General features: G+C 39.6%; 1 protein-coding gene and 1 pseudogene across 1 annotated transcript; both read right to left on the bottom strand.

The window, feature by feature from the left end:
* Nucleotides 1-13441: 13441 nt before the first annotated feature.
* Nucleotides 13442-19165, bottom strand: LOC128377477 (uncharacterized). The gene is made up of 2 exons (XM_053337427.1): nucleotides 17390-19165; nucleotides 13442-15090 (listed from the first exon to the last, which is right to left on the bottom strand). Exons 1-2 carry the CDS (start codon nucleotides 19047-19049, stop codon nucleotides 13547-13549), a joined length of 3204 nt encoding a protein of 1067 aa, XP_053193402.1. The 5' UTR covers nucleotides 19050-19165; the 3' UTR covers nucleotides 13442-13546.
* Nucleotides 19166-21272: 2107 nt separating this feature from the next.
* On the bottom strand, nucleotides 21273-27199 carry LOC128377476 (E3 ubiquitin/ISG15 ligase TRIM25-like; annotated as a pseudogene).
* Nucleotides 27200-27465: the final 266 nt, after the last annotated feature.

Genomic DNA, 27465 nt, shown 5'->3' with positions numbered 1-27465 from the left:
GACCTTTTCGGGCCCCAACGGGCAGCAGCTGGTCAATCCACGCATCAATCATCCAATCACAGGCCTCGGATAAATTGATTAATTGGAAGCCAAGCGGGTTAAAGAGGTTTTTTTTAAAGCACTTTTATTTATTTGACTCGACTTTTGAGTCAAAACGTTGAATGTAAAAGTATATTTTTAGGCACAAAAGCCTTAAAATAGAAAAAATTAAATTAAATAAATGAATTAAAAAAACACCAGAACTCATTCTTTTGTTTCTCGCTTTGATAAAACAGTGAAACAATAAGTGGTGTTTTTTACTTTTTGACGCCCTTTCCTTGCCGAGTCTCTCCCTTTCATAAACCATACGCAGCATGACATCATCATCTTCATCACTGCAGAGCTAGCAGAGCGTCTAATGAAACACTCTGGTGTGTTGTGATTGGCTGTCTGCTAAGCCCCGCCCCCTGCTCAGTCAAGCTGTCAGTTATCGTTCCTTGTTCAGTACAAATGAGTTTAACTAGGATGACTCTGCAGATGTAGCTCTCTGAATTAAACAGAAACAAAAACGTTGGTTTAACCCTCCTGTTGGAGGAAGGGAGGAAGTAAGGAAGGAAGGAAAGGAGTAAGGAGGGAGGCAGGAAGGAATTAAGGAGAGAAGGAAGGGAGGAAGGAAAGGAGGAAGGATGGAAGGAAGGAAGCAAGGGAGGGAGGGAGGGAGGGAAGAAGGAAAAGAGGAAGGAGGGAGAGACTGAGGAAAGGAGGAAGGAAGGAGGAAGGAAAGAAGGAAGGGAGAGAGGGAGGGAGGAAGGAAAGGAGTAAGGAGGGAGGGAGGAAGGGAAAGAGGAAGGAAGTAAGCAGAGAAGGAAGTCTGGAAGGAAGGAAGGAAGGAAAAGTAAGGAGGGAGGGAGGAAAGGAGGGAGGAAGGACGGAAGGAATCAAGGAAGGAAAGGAGTAAGGAGGGAGGAATGAAAGAGGAAGGAAGGGAGGAAAGAAAGGAGGAAGGACAGAAGCAAGGAAGGGTTATTTACCAGTAAACATTAACCCAAAAACATTGGTTTAACCCTCCTGTTGTCCTCAGGTCAAGGAAGGATAGGAGGAAGGGAGGGAGGAAAGGAGTAAGGAGGGAGGGAGGATGGAAAGGAAGGAAGGAATGAAAGGATTAAGGACGAAAAGAGGAAGGAAAGAAAGGAGGACGGAAGGAAGGAAGCTTGGAAAGGAGTAAGGACACAAAGTGGAAGAAATTAAGGAGGGAAGGAAAGGAGGGAGGAAGGGAGGTTTTAGGTCTCTCTCCTCTCTAACACACCTGCTTCTAATTATGAACTCGTTATCAAGCAGCTGAAGCTTGATAACCAGTTAATAATAAACTAGAAGGAGAGATATCCTCTGACCTCCACAATAAGAGCAGAGTAGAAAATATGAAATGTCCCTCTGCCTTTAGAAGTGACTCCAAGTTATTTTAAAGTGAGGTAACAAATATAAACCACGACTTCATCTCTTATAATATAAAATATATATCTCACTGCAGCCACACACACTTTAAATGAGCACAAACCCAAAGCTTCACAGGCATCAGCAGCATCACAGCCCTTCAAAATAAAAGTCATAAATACCTAAAAGTGATTATAACCAGAACATAAACACAAGAGTCCCGACTGAAGCTTCAAAGAATGGCCTTGGAATGCAAAAGAGGCATGTTTGTTGACTTTTATTTCATTTAACTTCTTTATTTTATAATTTAGTTTGTCTTTAATGTCGACTGTGTGTCCGTCCGTCCGTCCGTCCGTCCGTCTGAACATGTGAACAGCGTGTGCATGTCGACTCTCCCTCCTCTCTCTCTTCTCATGGATTTATGTGTTCAGGGGAAGTTATACGACTCCAGCTCGCTCTTCTTCTTCATCTTCATCTAAAAAATCTCAGCATGTTGCACAAAGCTGCACTTTTTTTCCTCCAGTTGAAATGGGATTTTTTTCTTCTTCCTGTAAATATGATGAAATATTGTGTCATGTGATTTTATTTTGAAGGTAGATATTGTCTCTTGCTCTCATGGACTGTCCCCTCTGTGTGTGGTGCTGTTCTACTGCTAACAGATCTGATGATACATGATGTAACATGAATACATGCTGTGTGTGTGTGTGTGTGTGTGTGTGTGTGTGTGTGTGTGTGTGTGTGTGTGTGTGTGTGTGTGTGTGTGTGTGTGTGTGTGTGTGTGTGTGTGTGTGTGTGTGAGCATGTTTTTTTTCATCCATCTTGCTGCATGCTCTGCTGCTGTTTATGCAAAGAGTGAGATGAGGTGGCTGCAATGCAAAAGCTCGGGGCGACCTGCTACTATTATGGGACACACACACACAAGCACACACACACACACACACACACACACACACACACACACACACAGACATGCACACACACACACACAAGCACACACAGACAAGCACAGACACACACACATAGTCTTTAAGGTGATTGTGACATTCTGCAGAAACACACCTAAAGGAGCATCAGCAGCACACACACACACATGCACACACACACACACATATGCACACACACAAGCACACATACACACACACACATATGCACACACACAAGCACACACACACACACACACACACACACACACATATGTACACACGCATATGCACGCACACATGCATATGCACACACACACGCATATGCACACACACACACATATGCACACAAACATACACACACAAACACACACACACACACAGACAAGCGCGCACACACGCAAGTAGTCTTTAAGGTGATTGTGACATTCTGCAGAAACAAATACACACCTAAAGGAGCATCAGCAACACACACACACACACACACACACACACACACAAGCCCACACACACAGACACACACACACACCTAAAGGAGCATCAGTAGCATGCACACACAAAAGCACACACACACACACACACACACACACACACACACACACACACAGAGCAGAGCAGTGACAGTATGAGGTCAGATATTTGTCCCTCCTCTCTCTGCTCTCTTTGTTCTGATTCTTCTCATCAACAAATCATTTAACCTCTTTATAAATCTTTAGGTCTTAATATTAACGTGTTTAACCCCTGAACAGCCTTTCTTTAGAGAACAAACCTTCAAACCAAACAGGATCATACAGTAAAGGGTGAGGGAGATAAATAAAATAGTCAGTATTAGACTGTAAAGCTCATATTTTACACACTCTCATTTTGCATATAGTGCACATTTTCAAGCTACTATAGTCTGATTGTGAATATATTTTTATTATAATATAATCTATAATCTAAAGAAAACATGAATGCAAAATACATTTGTTGGTTAAAGACTTGGTATAGGATTTAATATTATTAAAGCTAAATGATTTAATATTATAACATGAGAATAAAAACAGATGGAAAAGAACAGGAAGAAGTATAGACTTATAAATCCTCTCTTTGTCACATTAACTCATATAATTTATAATCACCTGGTAAATAAAACCAACCTTTCCTCATCAATTAACCTCTTAATTTAATTTAGATTTATGGATCTTGTCCTCTAACAGTCTCCTTTAAAGTCCGAACCTTCTTTTACATTTTCCGTCTTTTGCACAGATTGAAATCCAAATCTGCTTTCCTCTCCTGCACACAAGATATATATATATATTTTAAAAAACCATATATTAAAGAATAATACGGTCGTCTGCAGCATCAGTCAGAGTGAAAGATTAAAGAAGATTAAAGAAGATTAAAGAAGCTGCAGAATCCTGTATGTAAATGATATCATATTATTCTAGTGTGAGTTGTGACTGTGTGTAGTATTAACATGACTTATCATGCTGAGCAAACCTTCAGGGAGGTAATTGACTATTTCAAGCAGAACAACAACAACTAAAAACCTAAACCCCCTCCTCTCCTCGTCCTCCTAAATTTAAATATTGCCTCCTGAGGTTCTGCAAGTGTTTGTTTTAAGAAGAAGCCAATTAATAGAAAGCAGAACTCATCCTCCAGCAGGTGTTTGTTCTGATAGACGAACACGCTCAAGCTCATTAGCTCAAAGTGATGAGCCCCCCCAACCCCAACCCTAACCCCCCCCTCGAAGACACAAGTCAGGAAGTGACTGCTGCAGCTGTCCAGCCAATCACACACATGATTCAGATGATTGACAGCTTCAGCTTCCATCATAAAACATATATATATATATTTTTAGTAGCTGGTGAGGGTTGTAGGAGAGAGTGAGGTTAGATACAGACTCTGTTAGTTAAAGGTCCAGTTCATGCTGCAAGAAACATTATCTGCATGTGATGATGTCATTACAAACACTGATAAATCTATTACTAACACTGTCTTTATGCATTCAAAGGTGTGTCTCAAGTTCAAGGCCAAGTTTCATGAGAAACAATCTTAATTTACTCTGTATTTCCTGAGTTTATAACCAGTTGAAACTACAAGGCCAGGCTGCTTTACATAAAACACAAACTACAGTAAGAAAATGAAAACGTGCACATATAAGTAGGATTTAAAAGGAGTGATTATCTTCCTGTAAAGAATATCTATATTTGAGTAGCTGATCAAGGTTTGTAGGAGAGAGTGAGCTTAGATATCCTGCAGTTAAAGGTCCAGTTCATGCTGCAAGAAACATTATCTGCAGGTTATGATGTCATTGAAAATACTCCTAAATCTATTACTAACACTGTCTTTATGCATCCAAAGGTGTGTCTTAGCTCAAGGCCAAGTTTCATGAGAAAAAATTTAATTTACTCTGTTTTTCCTGAGTTTACAACCACTTTCAAACTACAAGGCCAGGCTGCTTTACATAAAACACAAACTACAGTAAGAAAATGAAAACATGGAGAGAGTGAGCTTAGATATCCTGCAGTTAAAGGTCCAGTTCATGCTGCAAGAAACATTATCTGCATGTGATGATGTCATTGAAAACACTGATAAATCTATTACTAACACTGTCTTTATGCATTCAAAGGTGTGACTCGAGTTCAAGGCCAAGTTTCACTAGAAAAAATCTTAACTTGCTCTCTATTTCCTGAGTTTACAACCACTTTCAAACTACAAGGCCAGGCCGCTTTTCATAAAACACAAACTACAGTAAGAAAATGAAAACATGCACATATAAGTAGGATTTAAAAGGAGTGATTATCTTCCTGTAAAATATATATATTTATATATTTAAGTAGCTGGTGAGGGTTGTAGGAGAGTGTGAGCTTAGATACAGACTCTGTTTGTTAAAGGTCCAGTTCATGCTGCAAGAAACATTATCTGCATGTGATGATGTCATTGAAAACACTGATAATTACTAAATCTATTACTAACACTGTTTTCTATGACCAAAGGTGTGTCTTAAGTTCAAGGCTGAGTTTCACTAGAAAAAACATACTTCCTCTCTTTTTCCTGAGTTTACAGTCATGTCTTATAGTTTGGTTTAGTTCAGTTGAAACTACAAGGCCAGGCTGCTTTCCATAAAACACAAACTGTAAGACGAGTAAGAAAAGAAACACAATGCACATATAAGTAGGGTTTAAAAGGAGTAATTATCTTCCTGTAAAATAAATATATAGTAGCTGCTGAGGGTTGTAGGAGAGTGTGAGCTTAGATACAGATGTTGTGTCACATGCACAGCTTTAATCCTGTAGTTGAAAGTCCAGTTCGTGCTGCAAGAAACATGATCTGCATGTGATGATGTCATTGAAAACACTCCTAAATCTATTACAAACACTGTCTTTATGCATTCAAAGGTGTGACTTAAGTTCAAGGCCAAGTTTCATGAGAAAAAACCTACTTCCTCTCTTTTTCCTGAGCTACAGCCATGTCTTATAGTTTGGTTTAGTTCAGTTGAAACTTCAAGGCCAGACTGCTTTACATAAAACACAAACTATAAGACAGTAAGAAAAGAAACACTATGCAATTTATGAAGGCAATAAAACATGCACATATAAGATTTATATAGGATTTAAAAGGAGTGATTATCTTCCTGTAAAATATATATATTCATATGTTTGAGTAACTGATGAAGGTTGTAGGAGAGTGTGAGGTTAAATCTATTACTAACACTGTTTGTCTACCTCCAAAAGTGTGACTTAAGTTCAAGGCTGAGTTTCCTGAGAAAGAATCTTATTTACTCTGTTTTTCCTGAGTTTACAACCAATTGAAACTACAAGGCCAGGCTGCTTTACATAAAACACAAACTACAGTAAGAAAAGAAACATGATGCAATTTATAAAGGCAATAAAACATTCACATATAAGGAGGATTTAATTATGGAGAGTGTGAGCTTAGATACAGACCTTTAACATGCTGCAAGAAACATTATCTGCATGTTATAATATGAGATAATGCATGAGTGAAAATCTATAATTCTACATCCAGAGGTTTATCTAATGTTTAAGTCCATGTTCACTATTAATAGTCTTAATTTACTCTGTGTTTCCTGAGTTTACAGCCATGTCTTGTACTGTATCTTATTGTATATTAAATTGAAACTGCGAGGCCAGGCTGCTTTACATAAAACACAAACACGATGTAATCCATAAAGATAATAAAACATGCACATGTATAAACAGGAGTCATTCATAAAATGAGGTCAAATAGAATAAAACAAATTAATCCTCCTGTTGTCCTCAGGTTGAGGAAGGACAGGAGGAAGGAGGGAGGGAAGGAAAGGAGGAAGGAAGAAGGATGGAAAGGATGAAGGAAGGGAGGAAGAAGGAAGGAAAGGAGGGAGGGAGGAAGGAAAGGATGAAGGAGGGGAGGAAGAAGGGAGGAAGGAAGGGAGGAAAGGAAAGGAAGGAATAAAGAAGGAAGGGAGGAAGGAAGGAAGGGAGGGAGGAAGGAGGGAGAAAGGAAAGGGAGAAGGAGGGAGGGAGGAAGGAAGAATGGTAGGAAGAAGGAAGGAAAGGAGGGAGGGAGGAAAGAAGGAAGGAAAGAAAGAGGTGGGGAGGAAAGAAAGAAGGAAAGAAGGAGGTAGGGAGGAAGGACAGACCAGATGGAAGGACAGAAGGAGGGAAGGAAAGGAGGGAGGGATGGAGGAAGGAAGGAAGGAAGGACGGTAGGAGGGTGGGAGGAAATAAGGAAGGGAGGAAGCAAGGAAGGATGGAGGGAGGACGGACGGAAGGAAGGAAGGAAGGAAGGAAAGAAGGAAGGACAGACGGAAGGAAGGAAGGAAGGAAGGAAGGAACAGTCAAAACAGATGGGGTCAGTTTGACGACAGGAATGTTAATATAAAGTTTTAAGATGAAAGTGATCATCAGTCTGTGTCTCTACCTCTGAGGAAGGTTTGAGACTAAATGTGCTGAAATAACATCTCACTTCTTCCCTGACTTGTCTTCTTCTTCTTCTTCTTCTTCTTCTTCTTCTTCTTCTCCTTCTTTTTTTGTCTTTCATTGTGTTTTTGTTGATGTGGTTTTGAAGCCCTCCTGAAACTAAAGACTCCGCCATCGACTCCGCCGACGCTCAGCGCCAGGAGTGGTTCGCTCAATACTTTTCCTTTTGATTGACCACAAACCTGCAAACACAAGGATTCAGCATGTCAACCAAACTTAAAAAAGAAAGAAACAAAAAAAAAAAAAATAAAAACACAGAAAAAAGAGAAAAATTGTTCAAACTATTTGTTATTTATTGTCATTGATTGGTTCAGGGATCAATTCACTTTAGATTCAGTCAAAGGAAACTGTAACTGATGTGTCAATGAAACACACAACGAACTGATGTCATGAACTTTGGCTCTGGTAGAAACGTAATGATGGTCTTTGCTGTGGCTGACTGAAGGCAGACTGAACTGATCCTGATCCTGACCGTCAAATGTCATCACTCTGATCTGATTTGATTGTTTGATTCTCTTTGATTGTTTCACTGTGGATGAGTTTCTCTCTTTGTACAGTGGCAATTATCATCAGTATGTTTGATGTTTATTTGATTTCTTTACTTCCTAACTTATTTTGCAGTTTCTTGGAACTAGAAAAAAAATGAGTGGTGCATTATCATGCTGCTAATTGCCATTGTTGGACAACAGTAAGAAATATATATATAAAGAAATATACGGTAGGTAATTGTGCTCTCTCTGTACGTGGGCCCACTGCATAAAGCATCTTAGACTAGGAGGGCTGATCTAAGACCAGTCTGCCTCCTCATTTATGGTGACATTTACAAGGACCTGATCCTAGATCAGTTACACTTCTCTGATATGCTCCATGAATACAGGCTCTGATTTTAGGACGGCACCATCATGGCAAGTTTGTTACAGCTGCATAGAAGTTTCAGCAGATTTTGGTAGAATATTAAAACCTGTTTGTATGGTTGTCTGTCTCAACACAGATATAATGATGTCTCACCAATTTTAAAAACAAAAATAGCATATTTTATATTTATATTATAATGTGTATGCTTAATAAATAATTATTGTGACATTTATTTGTGTTTTCTTGTCTTTTTTTTCCTCCCCAACTCCTGGATTAGAGGAGAGGTGTCAAACTCATTTTCATTCAAGGGCCACATACAGACCAATTTGATCTCATGTGGGTCGGACCATTAAAAAGATGGAAGGAAGGAAGGAAAGAAGGAAGGAAGGAAGGAAAGACAGACAAAAGGAAGGAGGGAAGAAAGGTAGGAAAGACAGATAGTGAAGGAAGGACAGACAGAAGGAAAGAAGGAAGAACAGAGGGAAGAAAGGAAGGAACAAAGAAAGAAAAAAAGGAAGGTAGGGAGTAAGGACCGATGGAAGGAAGAAAAAAACAAAGGAACGAAGAAAGGAAAAAAGGAAGGTAGGGAGTAAGGACAGATGGAAGGAAGAAAGAAACAAAGGAAAGAAGAAAGGAAAAAAGGAAGGTAGGAAGGACAGATGGAAGGAAGAAAGATACGAAGAAAGGAAAAAAGGAAGGTAGGGGGTAAGGACAGATGGAAGGAAGAAAGAAACGAAGAAAGGAAAAAAGGAAAGTAGGGAGTAAGGACAGATGGAAGGAAGAAAGAAACGAAGAAAGGAAAAAAGGAAAGTAGGGAGTAAGGACAGATGGAAGGAAGAAAGAAACAAAGGAAAGAAGAAAGGAAAAAAGGAAGATAGGGAGTAAGGACAGATGGAAGGAAGAAAGAAACGAAGGAAAGAAGAAAGGAAAAAAGGAAGGTAGGGGGTAAGGACAGATGGAAGGAAGAAAGAAACGAAGAAAAGGAAAAAAGGAAGGTAGGAAGGACAGATGGAAGGAAGGACGGATGAAAGAAAGGGAGTAAGGACAGATGGAAGGAAGAAAGAAACAAAGGAACGAAGATAAGGAGGACAGATGGAAGGAAGGAAAAGGGCCGGATAGCACCCCTCGGCAGGCCGGTTCTGGCCCACGGGCCGCATGTTTGACACCCCTGGATTAGAGGAAGATGCAAAGTTATGGAAGTTCATTAATGACAAAAATATTGAGTTACAATTAATTTTAACCACAAATTTTTATACTCCATTATATTCTCATAGCACTCAACTATGTCAGCTCTTAACAGACATCGGCAGGTAAGCTAAAATCTTACAGACAAATTACAAAACTGATAAAACATTCAGAAAAGACATATCATGCATTTCACATTTTATTTAATATACTCTAATGTCGGATGTCTGAAAGGTCGGGGCTTGTTTGAACTGTTGAATGGTTGAATCTCATATTTCAGATCGGATGTCAGCTTCCTGTGAGCAGTCAGACGAGGAGTGAAAGCGGCAGTTAGCTTGAGTGAGAGAAGCAGTAAAAAATAACCTTAATTTTTATTTTTAACTCGAGCTCACGGCCAAACCGTAAAAAGGAGACAAATAATTTTCGGTCAAAATATAGACACAGGTGTTGGGATTCATAAAATGTGAAGTTGACAGGCGGGGTCTACACAAAATTTAAACGGGGGGGCTGAGACCGGCAGCATACCTGTCTCGCTCCCCATTCACTCTAATGTAATCGTCTTCTTTTTTTAGAAGAATCTCACTCTGTGTTCACACTGAGCTTACTCGCTCATTTTAAGGAACATCTGAATAAAATAAACACTGTCAGAATCTGCCGGCTTCTGTGTCTCTCACGGTGTTTTTGGTTTTTGGACAGGAGTTACGGTTTTCTCACAGTTTGCAATTGTTCGGGACCTTGTCAGAAGCCAAATTCTGGGGGGAGTTTGAGAATTTCGAAGCAGAGTCTCACACATCGCCGTAGCAACCGCAGGGCCTTAGCTGACCTTAGCAACCATGGGGCCTTAGCAACCTGTCGCTGGGCAGAAACTGAGCTACTTTTTTGTGATTGGCTAATTCTTCCTGTCTGTCTGTTTTGCCAGTTAACCGAGCTTGCAGCTTAATTTTGATCAAAGCAAAATGCAGAGCTGTAAAATGTACTTGCATCTGTGTTCTTTACTTTGTTCTTCCCAATATTTTATCTTTAATAAGTTTGATTTTCATAATGTACTGGTTTCAACCCTGTGCTCCATATGATCAGTGCATTATTTACACAGTTAGATGTTGTAGTAAGAAAAGTATTCACCTAAGTTTCCTGGCATGGCCTGATGCACTTAATGTGCCATACATCTTCAAGGTAAAATTGAACTTTGTAAATGTTGTGCATACACTCACAATACACAAGTGTGTCATATTTGAGCCATTTCTGCACACAGGGGGCGCTATAATAACAATATAACAAGAAATTTCTCAAAACTAGAATATGAGCAGGGTGACTTTTGAATACTGGAAATAAATTGTGTACTCATCCCGACAGCAGCCCCGTGGCACTGTGGCAAAATTTTCTAGTTACCTATCAGATCAATATTTTACACATAAAGCATTTGATCAGTTTGTTATATGTCTATTTTTTTAGATTATTCTGCAATATAAGATGTTAAAATCTTATGGAGTTAGATTTGTTTCATAATGTTGTGTGTGTGCAGATCGACAATCTGTGTGTAAATGTGTAATCTGTAAATATAAACACCTTCCACAAATACAAACAAAAGATTTGTATATTCACAAAAATATTTTGCAAATATAAAACGGATCTGCAAATACACAAACAAATTCCACAAATATAAAAAATGCATTAAATTAATTTTGTGAACTCAGTTTTTATTTGTGAATCGAAAAAACATTTGTGGATCTCAGTTCTACGCTTGTGGATTTGCTTTTTACACACACGGAGTTTTGAAACAAACTTTCCGCCGGTCCGAACGAAAATCCACTCGTATCACTCGGCTATTTTCGGATAGCAAGTGATCGCCTACTGGTGACGTCATTTCCGCATATCAAAGTAAGAGCACGCAGTCTTTCTATGAGCTTTTTTAAATGTTTATCAGCGATAAGTGACGTGCATTCATGGTTTCATGTTAATGTCATACAGTGATTATTAGTGTGTGTTTATTTGTTCTATGTATATTATCTAGCACACACTTTCATATACATTTCTGTGTGAGTATGAAAGGCACCAGGATGCTTGTGGGCAACGTTCAGCTCTCTAAAGCAGTGGCTTGGCTGCTTCTTCAGTAAGCAGTTATCAGCCACCTCATCCTTTATATTTTTCATGTATTCTTTCAGATGGGTAAAAGTCACAACGCACTTCATCTTATTAGTAGTGTACTCTTACTAATGTAGTTCTAATGTCTATGTGTAAGCATTCATGTTGCGGGCTGGGAGAACGAACAGGGTGCAGGATTTTATACATTGCAAATATGATTAAGATGCATTGTAAATAGACCAGAAGTCATAACAATCCAACCTGTAAAGAGGGCCCCTGTAGAAGATGCTGGTGACTGACATCCAGACATCTCTTCACAACCTTTCAATACTAGTGTAATCAGTAGAAAATTATGGGGTTTAAGATTTAGACATTTTCAGCACAGCATTTAAAAGACATTTTTTATCGTTAAACAATAATAAAAATAATAATAATAATGATAATATATTTTGCATTTGTATTCATTCTGTTTTATGAATAGCTCTGTTTATTTATTTATTTATTTTTTATTATTGTTTAACGATAAAAATTGTCTGAACATTGCCCACAAGCATCCTGGTGCCTTTCATACTCACACAGAAATGTATATGAAAGTGTGTGCTAGATAATATACATAGAACAAATAAACACACACTAATAATCACTGTATGACATTAACATGAAACCATGAATGCACGTCACTTATCGCTGATAAACATTTAAAAAAGCTCATAGAAAGACTGCGTGCTCTTACTTTGATATGCGGAAATGACGTCACCAGTAGGCGATCACTTGCTATCCGAAAATAGCCGAGTGATACGAGTGGATTTTCGTTCGGACCGGCGGAAAGTTTGTTTCAAAACTCAGTGTGTGTAAAAAGCAAATCCACAAGCGTAGAACTGAGATCCACAAATGTTTTTTCGATTCACAAATAAAAACTGAGTTCACAAAATTAATTTAATGCATTTTTTATATTTGTGGAATTTGTTTGTGTATTTGCAGATCCGTTTTATATTTGCAAAATATTTTTGTGAATATACAAATCTTTTTTTTGTATTTGTGGAAGGTGTTTATATTTACAGATTACACATTTACACACAGATTGTCGATCTGCACACACACAACATTATGAAACAAATCTAACTCCATAAAATCTCAATCTAACATCTCCAGAAGAAGACAGAAGAAAATACATTATCCATTCTTGACAAAAAAACAACTTTATTGATTATATAAAGCTGCAGATTGTTGACAAAACCAATCAGTAAAGTCTATTCAATGATTTAATGTTCAGATTTAGTTTAACCCAGAATGTCAGCTACAACATAATTAATGATCTACTTGCTGATTACTATCATGATGATTACAGTTTGATTGAACATTTCTTTATAAATGTATGACTATGATTAAGGATATTATGCTTTTTTTTCTCTGTTTAAGAAACAACACCACACAAATAAATCAATACAAACATGAAACTTACATTCATAGTAAGAATAAGTGTTAGTAAAGATTAAAAACATCATCATGAGCAGTGAGAGCCTCCATGGATAGAAAAACACAGGAAAAGGTGGCATTAAAAGGAACTGATGATATCAAACAACACATACATAAAGTTTAATCTTCCCATCGTCCTCCCAGGTCAAATTAACCCCGTCTGTTTTGACTGTTCCTTCTTTCCTCCCTTCCTTCCTTCCACCTGTCCTTCCTCCCTCCCTCCTTCTCTCTTTTTTCCTTCCTTCTTTCCTCCCTCCATCCCCTTTTCTTCCTTCCTTCTGTCCTTCCTTTCCTTCCTCCCTCCTTCTCTCTTTCTTTCCTCCCCCCTACCGTCTTTCCTTCCTCCCCCTACCGTCTTTCCTTCCTCCTTTCCTTTCTTCCCCCCTCCCTCCTTTCCTTCCTTCCTCCTCCCTCCCTCCCTCCCTCCCTCCCCCTTTCCTTCCTTCCTCCCTCCCTCCTTTCCTTCCTTCCTCCTCCTTTCCTTCCTCCCTTCCTTCCTCCTTTCCTTCCTTCTTCCTCCCTTCCTTCCTTGACTCAAGGACAACAGGAGGGTTAAAAAAGTGTTGACGATCTCTGTGCAGCTCAGAAACATGGAGAAAAAAATGAAGAGCAGCACAGAATCTGACACATGAAGTCTGAAATGACTTCTGTCTATTCTAGTTGACAAAACTCAGTTGTGGCTCCATAATAAACACAAAGTCCAGCATAGAGAGGCTGAGTGAATATGGTCTGGACTCTGTGGAGAAGAGTCATGGTTTCAGAGACGCTGTAGAAGGACAGAATACCTGCTCTGTGATCCAGGTACACTCCGACTCTGGAGGAACAAGGACCTGAGATAGGAGTCATTAAAGTATTCAAATAAAAAGTATAACCATCACTGTGACAAACAAACATCCAAGAGTTGTCATTATATCCAAATCCACATTCATTTGAGCTCTCTCCTCTGCTGACAGTCTTGTATGCGACTGCTACACCGACTGCTCCTGTCCCTCTCCAGTCCACCTCCCAGTAACAACGTTCAGTCAGACTCTCTCTACTCAGCACCTGAGGCCAGTAAGTGAATCTATCTGGGTGACTAGAATAAGACTGTTGTTGAGTTGTGTATGTTGCTTTTCGGTTCCCCTCAGATAATAACACTTTTGTGTGTGCTGTATTTGGATCCAGAGTGATTTCACATGAATATCTTAAGAACTCAGCTCTGGTCTTGGGCTCTGGTTCTGGTTCTGGTTCTGATGGTAATACGTCCACTTCAGTCACTGTCGCTGAGATGTTTGTCCATTTGTCCCTCAGGATGTCCAGTAGTAGATCTCTGAGCTCTGACACAGCTGCTGTCACATCCTCAAAGTATCTGAGAGGACGGATATTGATGCTGGATGAGTCTGTAGGTTCACTGAGTTGTGACACTGAGGGGTAGTTATGTAGAAACTGGTTGTGATCCTCTGTGTGTGAGAGCTTCATGAGTTCAGCGTGTTCATTCTTCAGCTCAGTGATCTCCTGCTGCAGCTTCTCCTGAAGCTCTTTGACTCGACTCACTTCAGTTTCCTGCTGGGATCTGATCTGTTGTCTCACATCAGAGCTTTTCTTCTGTATGACACAGATCAGCTCAGTGAAGATCTTCTCACTGTCCTGCACTGCTTTATCAGCAGAGCGACTGACGGCCTCCACCTCCTGTTGAAGCAGCTTCACATCTTTCTCTCTGTCCTGGATTCTCTGCTGGATGTTTAGTCGACTCACCTCGAGCTCTCTCTGCCTTTCAAGTCCAGCATAGCAGTGATCAGCAGGAGCAACTTGGAGTCCAGTCTTCTTCAGCTGCTCCACTAAAGCTGCTAACATGGTGTTTTTCTTCAGGACAGGCCTCGGTGCAAAGGTCTGTCTGCACTGAGGGCAGCTGTACATCCTCCTCTGATCCTCTCCATCCCAGTGTTTTTCAATACAGCTCATACAGTAGCTGTGTCCACAGGGAATAGCCACCGGATCAATCAGTAACTCCAAACAGATCGAACAACAGAAAGTTTCTCTGTCCAGCAGTTCCCCTCTCTGCGCCATTTCAGTTGTCAGTGGCAAGGACTGTCTGAGTTTCACTTCCTGATGAGTGAAACAAGTTTGACCTCTGATCTGAATAACATATGACTCAGTAGTAAAAGCAGCTGTGTACTGTGTGACATGTTGGTTACACCCATCGTCCAATTGTAGATCTAAAGGGGAGGGAACAAGGAAATATGAGCTCAGAGTGGGAGGGAGTTTGTTGTGTGTTTGAGAACAGGAAGAAGAGGGAGGAGTTATCAAGCACGAGTTCATTCAAGAGAAGAGGAACAGTTTTAAAGAAGTACTGGCTGCTTTTTATTCGGTTCACTTCCCTCACTCACGTCTCAGCTCCTCCTGGTGAGGACAGAAGAAATTAATTCACAAGAAGAGATTACAGACACACAAAAACTACAGTGTTAAATATGAAGAATTCAGTCAACAATATAAAGAAAGTATTAAGCAATAGTTTCAACTCTGAAGTTTGTACAATATAAAATTAATTAACTCTTTAAACTGTCACCTAATAATTTTTCCATATTGATATCTGGAAGGAAAACAGCTGATAACTGCTTATCATGTTATCATTTGATTATAGATCTATAGCAGCGTCTGATTGTCACAGAATGAGACACAAATAGACTATTTAAATCTGTTAATTACTGAAAGAAAAGAACCAACATAAAGGAGTAATAAATACAGCTTCAGCCTGCAGATTATGTTTAAATAATTTATTGATTATTTAATTCATGATAGTCTGATGTTCATTTTGGGTTCAGGATGATTTTATAGGAGACACAAAACTGTGTGGCGTCATATTTTACATTTAAGTGATAAGAACCATTTATATATTATTAGAGTTCTTATAATTCATTCACAACATCCTCGATGATGAAGGAGGGACAATGATTTCCAGGTCACAGCTGGAGGACTCCAAATACTTCATTACATGATGTTAAGGTAATAAACCATGAACGAACAGACACCCATCTCTCTATTTTCATGCAGAAACTTTTCTTGTAATGGAGTATTTCTACACTTCTGTATTGTTGCTTTTACTCTGAGGACAGCTGACAGAACCTGACTCAGCATTTTATAAACATATTTAACATAATATTAACACATAATTTATGTTTTTATTATCCAATGTCTAGAAGAAGAATAACACAATTGTTCCTTTTTACAACCTGACTGTAATATTTTAATTGTCCAGTAGATGGCAGTGTTGTGCTGATTTTAGTTTAATGATCATTTGCACAGCAGCTGGAAGTAGAAAGACTGAAGGAGAATGTGAGAAAGAAATGATAGATTATTCAACAGTATAAGGTGTTAATATTAGCTCCACCTTGAAAGAGTTAAAATGCTTTAGTGAAGAAAATTGAAAGTTCACTGCCTCAAATAAACTCTCATTATAATTTCACATTTCTTCCACAAGCTTTGAATGAAACACTGAGATGAAGACAGAAGACTTTTCTCACTTTTGAAAACTTTTTTTTATTGATTATGTAAAGCTTGAGACTGATCAACCATCCAATCAGTAAAGTCTGTTCAGTGATTTCAGATTCAGATTCACTTCATCCACCCAGTATGTCAGCTATGTACTAAGAACATGATTAATGATCTACTTGCTGATTATTATCATTATAATTATGATATGAAACTAACATTTATAGCAAAGAGAAGTTCACATCATCATATACACCAGATCTATCCCTTTGTCTCTCCATTCTGTGACAGGTGTTGGATCTCGTGGGGCTTTCTGGTTCTGTCTCTCTTTATCTGGACTTTGGTGCAAAAAAAATGTGACTGCTATTCTTCAAAGGCCTATAAGAGATCCTTCAAACCGGAGACTGCTCACAATCTACTGTACACCTCCCGAATATCATAAGGTAATATCAACTTCTCCCCCTTCTTTTCAAAGGTGGACGATTCACATGATTTCAGTCATATAATTGGAAAGACTCAGGTTTTTGAGAATTAACTAAATTACATAAATGTTCAGCTATCTGGGACTCATTCCTTGTCTACCTGGATGAGGCAGGAATGGGATTATTAATTCATCCACTTACTTTCTCACAGCCTTTGTTTGAAACACAATGTATAGCAGTCTAAAGCATCCTGTATAACTGGCAGCGCAATTGTTATTTTATCTTGTTTTCTATACATTTGTCTACTTATTTATTTACCTAATCATTTATCACTTCCATTTCTTATTTATCTTATTCACTTGTCATTTCATTTTCAAAAAAGCAACATCATTAAGAGCAGTGATATCCTGCATGGATAAAAACACAAACGAAAAATGTACATATATTAAAGAAACTGATTATATAAACAACACATACATAAAGTTAAAAAAAAGTGTTGACAATCACTATTAGTGTGACAGCTGAACTCTGAGCAGTTTGAAAACATGGAGACAAAAACATGAACACATGAAGTCTAAAATGACTTTTGTCTATTTGAGTTTACGCAACTCAGCTGTGACTCCATCATAGTAAAGACAAAGTCCAGCATAGAGAGGCTGAGTGAATGTGGTCTGGACTCTGTGGAGGAGAGTCATGGTTTCAGAGACGCTGTAGAAGGACAGAATACCTGCTCTGTGATCCAGGTACACTCCGACTCTGGAGGAACAAGGACCTGAGATAGGAGTTTTGATGTTGTTGAAATAGAAGTCATAGCCAGTCGTGTAACAGATTAACATCCAAGATTTGTCATTAAATCCAAATCCACATTCATTCGAGCTCCCTACTCTGCTGATATTCTTGTATGCAACTGCTAGACGAATTTCTGTCCCTCTCCAGTCCACCTCCCAGTAACAACGTCCAGTCAGACTCTCTCTACTCAGGACCTGAGACCATCCAGTGAATCTATCTGGGTGACTAGAACAAGACTGTTGTTGACTCATTGCTTCTGCTTTTCTGTTCCCCTCAAGTAATAACACTTTTGTGTTTGCTGTATTTGGATCCATAGTGATTTTACAAGAATATTTTAAGAACTCAGCTCTGGTCTTGGGCTCTGGTTGTGGCAGTAAAACGTCCACTTCAGTCCTTGCCAAATGCATGTTTGTCCATTTGTCCCTCAGGATGTCCTGTAGTTTTTCTCTGAGCTCTGACACAGCTGCTGTCACATCCTCAAAGTATCTGAGAGGACGGATATTGATGCTGGATGAGTCTGTAGGTTCACTGAGTTGTGACACTGAGGGGTAGTTGTGTAGAAACTGGTTGTGATCCTTTGTGTGTGAGAGCTGATTCAGTTCAGCGTCTTTCCTCTTCAGCTCAGTGATCTCCTGCTGCAGCTTCTCCTGAAGCTCTGTGACTCGACTCACTTCAGTTTGCTGCTGGGATCTGATCTGCTGCTTCACATCAGAGCTTCTTTCCTGGAGGAGACGGATCAGCTGAGTGAAGATCTTCTCACTGTCCTCCACTGCTTTATCAGCAGAATAACTGATGACTTCCACCTCCTGTTGAAGCAGCTTCACATCTTTCTCTCTGTCCTGGATTCTCTGCTTGATGTTTAGTCGACTCATCTCGAGCTCTCTCTGCCTCTCAGTCCTTTCTGCTGCAGCTGAGACTGTGTCGTGGCCTTTATGTTCATCCACAGAGCAGAGATAACAGATACTCTGCTGATCAGTACGACAGAAAATCTCCATCATCCTACCATGACAAGAGCAGATGTTCTCCTGAAGCGTCTTGGAGGGGTCGACCAGCTTATGCTTTTTAAGTTGACCAACAGTGTAATGAGGCTGAAGGTGATTCTCACAGTAAGAGATCAGACAGGTCAGACAGGACTTGAAGGCTTTCAGCTTCCTCCCAGTGCAGACATCACAGGCCACATCTTCAGGTCCAGCATAGCAGTGATCAGCAGGAGCAGCTTGGAGTCCAGTATTCTTCAGCTGCTCCACTAAAGCTGCTAAAATGGTGTTTTTCATCAGGACAGGCCTCGGTGCAAAGGTCTTTCTGCACTGAGGGCAGCTATAGATCTTCCTCTGATCCTCTCCATCCCAGAATCCTTTAATACAGCTCATACAGTAGCTGTGTCCACAGGGAATAGCCACTGGATCCTTCAGTAGATCCAAACAGATCGAACAACAGAAAGTTTCTCTATCCAGCTGATCGCCTCTCTGCGCCATTTCAGCTCTCAGTTGCAACGATTGTCTGAGTTTCACTTCCTGATAAGTGAAACCAGTCTGAGCTCTGATCTGAACAACATATGACTCAGTAGTAAAAGCAGCTGTGTACTGTGTGACAAATTGGTGACACCCATCGTCCAATTGTAGATCTAAAGGACAGGGAACAAGGAAAGATGAGCTCAGAGTGGAGCTTGTTGTGTTTGAGAGCAGGAAATGAGGGAGGAGTTATCAAGCACGGGTTCATTCAAGGGAAGAGGAAAAGTTTTAAAGAAGTACTGGCTGCTTTTTATACATTTCACTTCCCTCACTCACATCTCAGCTCCTCCTGGTGAGGACAGAAGAATTTCATTCACAAGAAGAGATTACAGACACACAAAAACTACAATGTTAAATATGAAGAAGTCAGTCAACAATATAAAGAAAGTATTAAGTAATAGTTTCAACTCTGAAGTTTGTACAATATAAAATTAATTATCTCTTTAAACTGTTACTTAATCATTTTTACATATTGATATCTGGAAGGAAAACAGCTGATAACTGCTCCATGTTTTATCATTTGATTATAGATCTATAGCAGCGTCTGGCTGTCACAGAATAAGACACAAATGGACTATTTATGTCTTTTTAGGCTCAGGATGATTTTATAGGAGACACAAAGCTGTGTGGCATCATATTTTACATTTAAGTGATCAGAACCATTAATATATTATTAGAGTTCTTATAATTTATTCACAACATCCTCGATGATGAAGGAGGGAAAATGATTTCCAGGCCACAGCTGGAGGACTCCAAATACTTCATTACACGATGTTAAGGTAATAAACCATGAACGAACAGACACCCATCTCTCTTTTCATGCAGAAACTTTTCTTGTAATGGAGTATTTCTACACTTCTGTATTGTTGCTTTTACTCTGAGGACAGCTGACAGAACCTGATTCAGCATTTTATAAACATATTTAACATAATATAAACACATAATTTATGTTTTTATTATCCAATGTCTAGAAGAAGAATAACACAATTGCTCTTTTTTACCACTTGACTGTAATATTTTAATTGTCCAGTAGATGGCAGTGTTGTGCTGATTTAGTTTAATGATCATTTGCACAGCAGCTGTAAGTAGAAAGACTGAAGGAGAATCTGAGAAAGAAATGATAGATTATTCAACAGTATAAGGTGTTAATATTAGCTCCACCTTGAAAGAGTTAAAATGCTTTAGTGAAGAAAGCAGAAAGGTGACTGCCTCAAATAAACTCTCATTATAATTTCACATTCCCTCCACAATCTTTGAATGAAACACTGAGATGAAGACAGAAGACATTTCTCACTTTTGAAAACTTTTTTTTATTGATTATGTAAAGCTTGAGACTGATCAACCATCCAATCACTACAGTCTGTTCAGTGATTTCATATTCAGATTCACTTCATCCACCCAGTATGTCAGCTATGTACTAAGAACATAATTAATGATCTACTTGCTGATTATTAACATTATAATTATGACATGAAACTAACATTTATAGCAAAGAGAAGTTCATATCATCATATACACCAGATCTATCCCTTTGTATCCCCGTTCTGTGACAGGTGTCGGCTCTCGTGGGGCTTTCTGGTTCTGTCTCTCTTTATCTGGACTTTGGTCCCAAAAAAATGTGACTGCTATTCTTCAAAGGCCTATAAGAGATCCTTCAAACCGGAGGCTGCTCACAATCTACTGTATGCCTCCCAACTATCATAAGGTAACATATATCAACTTCTCTCCCTTCTTTTCAAAGGTGGATGATTCACATGATTTCAGTCGTATAATTGGAAAGACTCAGGTTTTTGAGAATTAACTAAATTAAATAAATGTTCAGCTATCTGGGACTCATTCCTTGCCTACCTGGATGAGGCAGGAATGGGATTATTAATTCATCCACTTACTTTCTCACAGCCTTTGTTTGAAACACAATGTATAGCAGTCTAAAGCATCCTGTATGACTGGCAGCACAATTGTTATTTTATCTTGTTTTCTATACATTTGTCTACTTATTAATTTACCTAATCATTTATCACTTCCATTTCTTATTTATCTTATTCACTTGTCATTTCATTTTCAAAAAAGCAACATCATCGTGAGCAATGATATCCTGCATGGATAAAAACACAAATGAAAAATGTACATATATTAAAGAAACTGATGATGTAAACAACACATACATAAAGTTAAAAAAAAGTGTTGACAATCACTATTAGTGTGACAGCTGAACTCTGAGCAGTTTGAAAACATGGAGACAAAAACATGAAAAATCAAAAACACAGAATCTGACACATGAAGTCTGGAATTACTTTTGTCTATTTGAGTTTACGCAACTCAGCTGTGTCTCCATTAAAGTAAAGCCAAAGTCCAGCATAGAGAGGCTGAGTGAATGTGGTCTGGACTCTGTGGAGGAGAGTCATGGTTTCAGAGACGCTGTAGAAGGACAGAATACCTGCTCTGTGATCCAGGTACACTCCGACTCTGGAGGAACCAGGACCTGAGACGGGAGTTGAGATGCTGTTGAACCAAAATACATAACGAGTCATGGAACAGATTAACATCCAAGATTTGTCACTAAATCCAAATGCACATTCATTCGAGCTCCCTACTCTGCTGATATTCTTGTATGTGACTGCTACACTGACTGCTCCTGTCCCTCTCCACTCCACCTCCCAGTAACAACGTCCAGTCAGACTCTCTCTACTCAGAACCTGACAATAATGAGTGAATCTGTCTGGGTGACTAGAACAAGACTGTTGTTGACTCGTGTATGTTGCTTTTCTGTTCCCCTCAGATAATAACATACATGTGTTTGCTGTGTTTGGATCCAGAGTGATTTTACGAGAATATTGTAAGAACTCAGCTCTGGTCTTGGGCTCTGGTTCTGGTTCTGACAGTAAAACGTCCATTTCATTCCTTGCCAGTGAGATGTTTGTCCATTTGTCCCTCAGGATGTCCTGTAGTTTATCTCTGAGCTCTGACACAGCTGCTGTCACATTCTCAAAGTATCTGAGAGGACGGATATTGATGCTGGATGAGTCTGTAGGTTCACTGAGTTGTGACACTGAGGGGTAGTTGTGTAGAAACTGGTTGTGATCCTCTGTGAGTGAGTGTTGCTTCAGTTCAGCATCTTTCCTCTTCAGCTCAGTGATCTCCTGCTGCAGCTTCTCCTGAAGCTCTTTGACTCCACTCACTTCAGTTTCCTGCTGGGATCTGATCTGCTGCTTCACATCAGAGCTTCTTTTCTGGAGGAGACGGATCAGCTCAGTGAAGATCTTCTCACTGTCCTCCAATGCTTTATCAGCAGAGCGACTGACGGCCTCCACCTCCTGTTGAAGCAGCTTCACATCTTTCTCTCTGTCCTGGATTCTCTGCTCGATGTTTAGTCGACTCACCTCGAGCTCTCTCTGCCTCTCAGTCCTTTCTGCTGCAGCTGAGACTGTGTCGTGGCCTTTATGATCCTCCACAGAGCAGAGATAACAGATACTCTGCTGATCAGTACGACAGAACATCTTCATCACCTCATCATGACGAGAGCAGATGTTCTCCTGGAGCTTCTTCAAGGGCTCCACCAGCTTGTGTTTCTTTAATGGAGGTGCATTGTAATGAGGCTGGAGGTGATTCTCACAGTAAGAGGCTGGACAGGTCAGACAGGACTTGAAGGCTTTCAGCTTCCTCCCAGTGCAGACATCACAGGCCACATCTTCAGGTCCAGCATAGCAGTGATCAGCAGGAGCAGCTTGGAGTCCAGTCTTCTTCAGCTGCTCCACTAAAGCTGCTAAAATGGTGTTTTTCCCCAAGACAGGCCTCAGTGTGAAGGCCTGTCTGCACTGAGGGCAGCAGATCTTCCTCTGATCCTCTCCATCCCAGAATCCTTTAATACAGCTCATACAGTAGCTGTGTCCACAAGGAATAGTCACTGGATCCTTCAGTAGATCCAAACAGATTGAACAACAGAAGGCTTCTTGGTCGAGCTGAACTCCTTTCTGCGCCATTTCAGCTCTCAGTGGCAACGACTGTCTGAGTTTCACTTCCTGATAAGTGAAACAGGTCTGAGCTCTGATCTGAACAACATATGACTCAGTAGTAAAAGCAGCCTGACAGCTGTGTACTGATTTACCTGTTGGATACACCCATTGTCCAATGATAGATCTAAAGGGGAGGGAACAAGGAAATATGAGCTCAGAGTGGGAGGGAGTTTGTTGTGTGTTTGAGAGCAGGAAGAAGAGGGAGGAGTTATCAAGCACGAGTTCATTCAGGGAAGAGGAACAGTTTTAATGAAGTACTGGCTGCTTTTTATACGGTTCACTTCCCTCACTCACGTCTCAGCTCCTCCTGGTGAGGACAAAAGAATTTAATTCACAAAGAGACAAACAAAAACTACAGTGTTAAATATGAAGAAGTCAGTCATCAATATATAGAAAGCATTAAGTAATAGTTTCAACTCTGAAGTTTATACAATATAAAATTAATTAACTATTTAAACTGTCACCTAATAATTTCTACATATTGATATCTGGAAGGAAAACAGCTGATAACTGCTCCATGTTTTATCATTTGATTATAGATCTATAGCAGCGTCTGGCTGTCATAGAATAAGACATAAATAGACTATTTAAATCTGTTAATTACTGAAAGAAAAGAACCAACATAAAGGAGTAATAAATACAGCTTCAGCCTGCAGATTATGTTTAAATAATGTATTGATTATTTAATTCATGACAGTCTGATGTTCATTTTAGGTTCAGGATGATTTTATAGGAGACACAAAGCTGTGTGGCGTCATATTTTACATTTAAGTGATCAGAACCATTTATGTATTATTAGAGTTCTTATACTTCATTCACAACATCCTCGATGATGAAGGAGGGAAAATGATTTCCAGGTCACAGCTGGAGGACTCCAAATACTTCATTACACGATGTTAAGGTAATAAACCATGAACGAACAGACACCCATCCTTCTATTTTCATGCAGAAACTTTTCTTATAATGGAGTATTTCTACACTTCTGTATTGTTGCTTTTACTCTGAGGACAGCTGACAGAACCTGATTCAGCATTTTATAAACATATCTAACAGAATATTAACACAAAATTTATGTTTTTTATTATCCAGTGTCTAGAAGAAGAATAACACAATTGTTCCTTTTTACAACCTGACTGTAATATTTTAATTGTCCAGTAGATGGCAGTGTTGTGCTGATTCAGTTTAATGATCATTTGCACAGCAGCTGTAAGTAGAAAGACTGAAGGAGACTGTGAGAAAGAAATGATAGATTATTCAACAGTATAAGGTGTTAATATTAGCTCCACCTTGAATGAGTTAAAATGCTTTAGTGAAGAAAGCTGAAAGTTAACTGCCTCAAATAAACTCTCATTATAATTTCACATTTCCTCCACAAGCTTTGAATGAAACACTGAGATGAAGACAGAAGAAAATACTTTGCTCACTTTTCAAAACTTTTTTTTATTGATTATGTAAAGCTTGAGACTGATCAACCATCCAATCAGTAAAGTCTGTTCAGTGATTTCAGATTCAGATTCACTTCATCCACCCAGTATGTCAGCTATGTACTAAGAACATCATTAATGATCTACTTGCTGATTATTATCATTATAATTATAACATGAAACTAACATTTATAGCAAAGAGAAGTTCACATCATCATATACACCAGATCTATCCCTTTGTTTCGCTGTTCTGTGACAGGTGTTGGATCTCGTGGGGCTTTCTGGTTCTGTCTCTCTTTATCTGGACTTTGGTCCCAAAAATAATATGACTGCTATTCTTCAAAGGCCTATAAGAGATCCTTCAAACCGGAGACTGCTCACAATCTACTGTACGCCTCCCGACTATCATAAGGTAACATATATCAATTTCTCCCCCTTCTTTTCAAAGGTGGATGATTCACATGATTTCAGTCATATAATTGGAAAGACTCAGGTTTTTGAGAATTAACTAAATTAAATAAATGTTCAGCTATCTGGGACTCATTCCTTGCCTACCTGGATGAGGCAGGAATGGGATTATTAATTCATCCACTTACTTTCTCACAGCCTTTGTTTGAAACATAATGTATAGCAGTCTAAAGCATCCTGTATAACTGGCAGCGCAATTGTTATTTTATCTTGTTTTCTATACATTTGTCTACTTATTAATTTACCTAATCATTTATCACTTCCATTTCTTATTCATCTTATTCACTTGTCATTTCATTTTCAAGAAAGCAACATCATCGTGAGCAGTGATATCCTGCATGGATAAAAAAACACAAATGAAAAATGTACATATATTAAAGAAACTGATGATATAAACAACACATACATAAAGTTAAAAAAGTGTTGACAATCACTATTAGTGTGACAGCTGAACTCTGAGCAGTTTGAAAACATGGAGACAAAAACATGAAAAATCAAAAACACAGAATCTGACACATGAAGTCTGGAATTACTTTTGTCTATTTGAGTTTACACAACTCAGCTGTGACTCCATCATAGAAAAGATAAAGTCCAGCATAGAGAGGCTGAGTGAATGTGGTCTGGACTCTGTGGAGGAGAGTCATGGTTTCAGAGACGCTGTAGAAGGACAGAATACCTGCTCTGTGATCCAGGTACACTCCTACTCTGGAGGAACGAGGACCTGAGATAGGAGTTAAGATGTTGTTGAAATAAAAATTATAACGGTTAGTTAAACAATGTAACGTCCAAGATTTGTCATTATATCCAAATCCACATTCATCTGAGCTCCCTACTCTGCTGATATTCTTGTATGCGACTGCTATACGAAATTCTGTCCCTCTCCAGTCCACCTCCCAGTAACAACGTCCAGTCAGACTCTCTCTACTCAGGACCTGACACTTATCAGTGAATCTATCTGGGTGACTAGAATAAGACTGATGTTGTCTTGTGTATGTTGCTTTTCTGTTCCCCTTAGATAATAACAGATATGTGTTGACTGTGTTTGGATCCAGAGTGATTTCACATGAATATTGTAAAAACCCAGCTCTGGTTTTGGGCTCTGTTCTGACAGTAAAACGTCCACTTCAATCACTGTCGCTGAGATGTTTGTCCATTTGTCCTTCAGGATGTCCTGTAGTTTATCTCTGAGCTCTGACACAGCTGCTGTCACATCCTCAAAGTATCTGAGAGGACGGATATTGATGCTGGATGAGTCTGTAGGTTCACTGAGTTGTGACACTGAGGGGTAGTTGTGTAGAAACTGGTTGTGATCCTCTGTGTGTGAGAGCTTCTTCAGTTCAGCGTCTTTCCTCTTCAGCTCAGTGATCTCCTGCTGCAGCTTCTCCTGAAGTTCTATGACTCGACTCACTTCAGTTTCCTGCTGGGATCTGATCTGTTGTCTGACATCAGAGCTTTTTTTCTGTATGACACAGATCAGCTGAGTGAAGGTCTTCTCACTGTCCTCCACTGCTTTATCAGCAGAGCGACTGACGGTCTCCACCTCCTGTTGAAGCAGCTTCACATCTTTCTCTCTGTCCTGGATTCTCTGCTGGATGTTTAGTCGACTCACCTCGAGCTCTCTCTGCCTCTCAGTCCTTTCTACTGCAGCTGAGACTGTGTCGTGGCCTTTATGTTCATCCACAGGGCAGAGATAACAGATACTCTGCTGATCAGTACGACAGAACATCTTCATCACTTCATCATGACGAGAGCAGAGGTTCTCCTGGAGCTTCTCTGAGGGCTCCACCAGCTTGTGTTTCTTTAATGGAGCTGCATCGTAATGAGGCTGGAGGTGATTCTCACAGTAAGAGGCTGGACAGGTCAGACAGGACTTGAAGGCCTTCAGCTTCCTCCCAGTGCAGACATCACAGGCCACATCTTCAGGTCCAGCATAGCAGTGATCAGCAGGAGCAGCTTGGAGTCCAGTCTTCTTCAGCTGCTCCACTAAAGCTGCTAAAATGGTGTTTTTCCCCAGGACAGGCCTCGGTGTGAAGGCCTGTCTGCACTGAGGGCAGCAGATCTTACTCTGATCCTCTCCATCCCAGAATCCTTTAATACAGCTCATACAGTAGCTATGTCCACAGGGAATAGTCACTGGATCCTTCAGTAGATCCAAACAGATTGAACAACAGAAGGCTTCTTGGTCGAGCTGAACTCCTTTCTGCGCCATTTCAGCTCTCAGTTGCAACGACTGTCTGAGTTTCACTTCCTGATAAGTGAAACAGGTCTGAGCTCTGATCTGAACAACATATGACTCAGTAGTAAAAGCAGCTGTGTACTGTGTGACATGTTGGTTACACCCATTGTCCAATGATAGATCTAAAGGGGAGGGAACAAGGAAATATGAGCTCAGAGTGGGAGGGAGTTTGTTGTGTGTTTGAGAGCAGGAAGAAGAGGGAGGAGTTATCAAGCACGGGTTCATTCAAGGGAAGAGAA

The sequence above is a fragment of the Scomber japonicus genome, chromosome 17 (assembly GCF_027409825.1).
Source record: "Scomber japonicus isolate fScoJap1 chromosome 17, fScoJap1.pri, whole genome shotgun sequence".
Classification (NCBI taxonomy): domain Eukaryota; kingdom Metazoa; phylum Chordata; class Actinopteri; order Scombriformes; family Scombridae; genus Scomber; species Scomber japonicus.
This window is presented reverse-complemented; position numbering and strand designations above follow the sequence as displayed.